This window comes from Montipora foliosa, chromosome 5, assembly GCF_036669935.1.
Source record: "Montipora foliosa isolate CH-2021 chromosome 5, ASM3666993v2, whole genome shotgun sequence".
Classification (NCBI taxonomy): Eukaryota; Metazoa; Cnidaria; class Anthozoa; order Scleractinia; family Acroporidae; genus Montipora; species Montipora foliosa.
In genome coordinates this window covers 6,532,793-6,537,792 of record NC_090873.1, presented here as the reverse complement: position 1 = coordinate 6,537,792, position 5,000 = coordinate 6,532,793, and the positions used below count along the sequence as shown (strand labels likewise).

General features: G+C 39.3%; 1 protein-coding gene and 1 pseudogene across 3 annotated transcripts in view; one reads left to right on the top strand and one right to left on the bottom strand.

Annotated features, from left to right (window-relative positions):
• LOC138003490 (loricrin-like) overlaps positions 1-5,000 on the bottom strand; it is a 92,072-nt gene that overhangs the window by 63,069 nt on the left and 24,003 nt on the right. For 2 of the 3 annotated variants that reach the window (XM_068849592.1, XM_068849591.1), the window contains 4 exons: positions 2,006-2,313; positions 927-1,041; positions 354-473; positions 47-166 (listed from right to left, as the gene is read on the bottom strand). In XM_068849592.1, coding sequence (XP_068705693.1) covers positions 47-166; positions 354-473; positions 927-1,041; positions 2,006-2,313 — 663 coding nt within the window. The remainder of the gene's footprint in view (positions 1-46; positions 167-353; positions 474-926; positions 1,042-2,005; positions 2,314-5,000) is intronic. The other variant, XM_068849593.1, reaches the window with a different exon arrangement.
• On the top strand, positions 2,907-4,579 carry LOC138002895 (golgin subfamily A member 6-like protein 2; annotated as a pseudogene).

The following is a 5,000-nucleotide window of genomic DNA, read 5'->3' as shown; positions in this document are numbered from 1 at the left end:
TTGTCAGCATCAGTCGCTATAGTGCCTTCATTAGACTGGACTTTACCTGAGCAGTTTCTTCCGTCTCCTCCATATCCTTTTTTGCAAGAGCAATTGTAAGATCCTATGGTATTCGTACAGGTGGCATTCACGTCGCACTCGTTTTCAGATGAACACTCGTCAATGTCTGAAACCAAATGAACATAACAAAGCGAACTCGAGGACTGCACTTTCAAACTCTTATTCCAAAAAAACAACATGGCGGCGACCAGGAAGTAGAGGTGCAAAAACACCACGTAACTAATGGGCACGCAAGGCGTGCAAAATAAAACTGTCAGTATCAGTCGCGATAACACCATTTGGACTTTCTTTACCTGAGCAGTTTCTTCCGTCTCCTCCGTATCCTTTTTTGCAAGAGCAATTGTAAGATCCTATGGTATTCGTGCATCTGGCGTTCACGTGACACTCGTTTTCAGACGAACACTCGTCAATGTCTGGAACAAGTTAAATATCGGAAGAATCGATAGTTGGTCATTCGAACTCTTTCAGTGAGAACGCGTTTTTCGATCTTTTCGATCGCGTTTCTCGAGCTTGCAACAAAATCTGTCTACTCCCAACCTCGCATCATTAACTTAATTGCCTTGAAAAATCCTATTACGATCCTATTTCTGAAAGAAGCCCTCAGTTGTCTGCCGGTTGCTGTAGATTAAATTCGCCTGATAGATAAATGTTCAAATACTGTCGCTTCGTTTCGGATTAGGTCGTCTGAAATCTGTACGTTTTGGACAAGCTTGGGTGAACGATTGAAATAGGATTAGAAGCTATCCGGCTATTCAACTTTAAAATGGCACGCCGTTCGATTCTTTGGCATCAGTCAAATTACGCTAGGGGCTACTTAGCTAAAACCAACTAACACAACATTTCGTAATTGTTAGAGGGGATCTTACCATTTTCGCAGTCTCGTCCGGTGAATCCCACTTTGCAGAAACACTTGTAGCTGTTCTCCTCGTACAGTGGCAGACACGTTCCATAGTTCGCACAAGGCCAACCGCTACATGGTGACTATAAAGATGTGAACCAGATTTATTTAGTATAAAATGCGATTTCTATGAGTGTGAGTAAGGGCCTTCCGGGGGGGGGGGGGGGTTCCCTGTTTACTTCAATCTGCTCGCTACTTAAAACTGTTTCACGTTCCCTTGTCCTCTCTTTCCCACTTGAAATCGGCCGTATTCCCTTGTTCCCCAAAACCCCTGGGAAACCCTCATGAGTTTGTCGCCTTCGTCCGCACTGCTAAGCAATGACTTTCTACGTACTTGACAACGCAGCGAAACCTTCATATTCCAATTCAAAAATTAAATTGACAAGTGATATTAAAAAGGTGGTCAAGATAATAAATCTGATATTAACGCTCACTGACGGATTGGCCTTTCAATATTTAATTTATTCCTTTCGTTTTTGCACAACCAAAATGACTTTGTTATATCTCGGCGACAAACGACGTCAGCGACAACCAGCCATGGTGGTGGTGGTGGTGATGTAAGAGCGTCTGCATAGCACTATCCGCATGTACGCAATGCACACCTATTTTCTAGTGTTCTGGGCCCGGTTGTTCGAAAGCAGATTAACTTAAACCAGGATTAGCGTAGACTTTTGTTTCATGTTTTCAACTTTTTGGTAAAAGTTTCTTTTGCTTATTTTTGTTTTTCAAGATTAATGTAAAGTTGTAACGAATATCAGCGTTGAACAGCATTTGGAAGTAGAGAAATAAACTCCTTGGTTAATTTTTAATCTGGGACTAGAGTTAATCGGTTTTTGAATAACCAAGAACCGGACCCAGGTTCACGATACTTCAGAGTCGCCACGTTTTTCACGCATATCGCATCCTATATACTCCATAAAATTTTGAATTTCTATGGTTTGTCTATATTATCGCGATAAAAAATAAATGAATGAATAAAAAAAGAACTGAAAAAGAGAAAAAAAAACACGCACTTTACGCCATAAAAGTCCAAGAAATTCCACATACCGCGATGCTGAAATGGTGAAAGGATTCGTTGGACATGAATTTGTCTGAGTTGTTGTACTTGTCCGAAGGGAGCAGTTCACAAAGCAGTTTACCGTTGATGTCCGGGTAAGCAGCCAGGTTGTATGAAAAACATGTCACAGTTTCCAAGCAGGCAAAGGAGCACTGGGGCATCCAGTCAACGTGACTATATCCAAGAATGGTGATATTCAAGTAGGAGAATTTGTCTTCTTTAAAGTTTACGAAACTGACACCAGTGTGTGGTTCACCGCGACTGAAAGCTTTGTCGACTTTTTTCTCTGCAAGAACAACTTTAACCAAAGTTTTAGGAAGATTTTAAGACTGAGAGTCCATTAAGAACGTCTTTATTTTGTTTTGTTTCTTTGTGTGAGTAAATAAAAAAAGGATAAAGGGTAAAGGGTGAATAAATAAATAAAGGTAAAAGAAATGTTTAACTGTAGTCTAACAGGACTATTAACATAGATAGTTAGGGGTGTTGAGCCTCATCATGTGGTTCACGGAAAATTCCGGACGCGCGTGTACGTCCGTGTGGACGCGTGTCCCCGAATATTCCTGGTTTCCGAAGTGTGGTTTTAAGTTAAGAACATTTTGAACTGTAGCCTGATGATTGTTCAAACATGAAAATTGAAGTCGCTACGCTGTGAAGATGTCTTTCTTTCATCGGTATTTGCTCTACTTCACTTATCGAGCACTCTGCAACTAACCGGAGCCCTCTACTTGCGTTTATAGTTCACCACTAAATTTTCTCCGAGTCTTATTGGTTTAAATTGATCACGTGACGCAATAGTGTTCGTTCGCGGACAGACACTAGGGAGCTTAAGATAAGGACGTTTTCGACGCGACGGCGACGTAAAGACCGATTAGGATTGGGGCGAGTTTAACTGCGCATGCGATTTCCAACATTCCCGCCGTCGCCCTCACGTCGGCGACGTCAGTTTGGGGATTTTGCCGTCGCAGTGAAAACGTGAGTATTTATACCGGTATTTCTTTCTTGTATTCTTCATTCCTTGCTTTTTTTTCAGTTTCTTTATTAGCACAACCCACCTGGGGATGTGCCAAGTAACTCTAGCGGCTTTTTGTGCTCTCTTCGCAGATAAAACTCAGGAAAATGACCGAAGACTCTGAAGCTAGTTCAGTGAAGACAAAACAATCTAAGTAAGTCTGTAAAGATAAATAAGCTGTTACGTTCAACGAATTCTTTCTTGTAAAACGATTATATATATAATATATTTTACTGACTCCAATACATTTTTTTATTTCTTAGTAACATATTGAATCCGAATTTTCTGAGGCGATAAAGAATTTTGGAGTTCTGGAGGCTGCTAAAAAGTGCAGAGATAAATATTTTGTTTTGAATTTTTTCACACTTAGCCAACAAATCCACTACATAGCTCATCGATATGTAAATGTGCTCTTAAGGCTTGTATAACCACACTTGGAAATATTTCTTCGATGAAGTGCTGTGAATCTAGAGCAATAATTTATGTGGATACGTACAGTGCGTATTAAACAGAACAATTTCATCCAGCAAATATTCAATAAATCAATACAAGGACTCAGTCTGGAAGAGGAAAACTACTGTTTCCACCGTTTTTTAAATAAAGTGCTAAAATAAACTTTAATTCCCTCTTTCAGCACAATGGAGTGGACAAATCAACATGATACATTATTCTTGAGAGAGGTCAGGGGATCAGATCTTTTTGAAACCAGAAAGGGGAGCCCGGAGAGAGGAAAATTGTGGGATGAGATTGCCACAAGACTCAATAACCTCACCCAATGCAAATTCAATGTGAACAAAATTCAAAGCAAAAAATAGGGAAGAAGAAAGAGCAAGTGGTATTAGTCCAGAAATACAAGAGATAGATACTCTGCTGGAGGAGCTGTGTGAAAAAGAGGAAGAAGCTAAAAATAAGCCTTCGACTGGCAACAAAAAGCAAAGCCTTCAGAAAGAGAAGGCAACTGCTGAAGAAATGCGGTACAAGGCAATGGAAACCATGGGAGAAACTCAAAAACGAGTGGAGAAAACAAATGGAGTGGTTCCAGCAAAGAAAAGCAGGAAAAGTACAGGAGATGCTATTGGATACTTGCAAAAGAAAGCAGAAGAAGAGATGGCATTAAAAAGAGAAGAAATTGAAATAAGAAAGCAGGAAGAGGCAAGAGGATCTCGTATATCAGAGCAGCAAACAAAAATGCAGCAAGATATGCTAAAGATTATTCAGCAACAACAAGAAGAACAGCATAGACAGCAGCAAAGAAACCAACAGCAAACACTACAGTTTATGCAGTCTATGTTAAACCAGCAGCAGCAGCAATCACAGGCTATGTTAGCTTTGATTGAGAGGTTGGCTCCCAAGGAAAAGCGTTAACATTTTTTTATTGCAACTTCTCTTTTTCAACTATGGCACCATTGTAATTTTTCTCTTGTTAGTGACATAATTTTGCATTCAACTGTTCTTTTAACTCCATTTCTGCTAGAGTGGTAGTTGATTGTTGAGTTATCATTATCATAATCACATTTTTTTTTAGTTTCATTGATCCAGTTTGAATTTAGCTGTATTATGCATGTGTCAATCAGGTGATTACCCTATCAGAATACAGGCTATGAAAATATGTCATATATTAAATTGAGTCAAATGATTATTGAAAGCCCTGACTACCTTGCAAAATATAAATTTGATTTGATTTTTTGAACTGACAAAAATTATTGTATTGTGAAAAGGTTTATTTCTTCAATACTTACATTTGTGTAAACAATGTATACCTTGTTAAACTTGATATTAGAGATGCCTCAACTTTGAAAGTACTTGCCTTTATCAGCATTAAACTGGGCCCAGTTGTTCAAATGGCGGAAAGTGCTCCTCCTCTAAAGAAATCGTTATAGTGATTTATGTGCTGGATAACACTATCTGACCTTTGAACAACTGAGCATTGAACTAAATGGCATGCCATTTGTCGTATAAGTGGATGCCATAGTAAC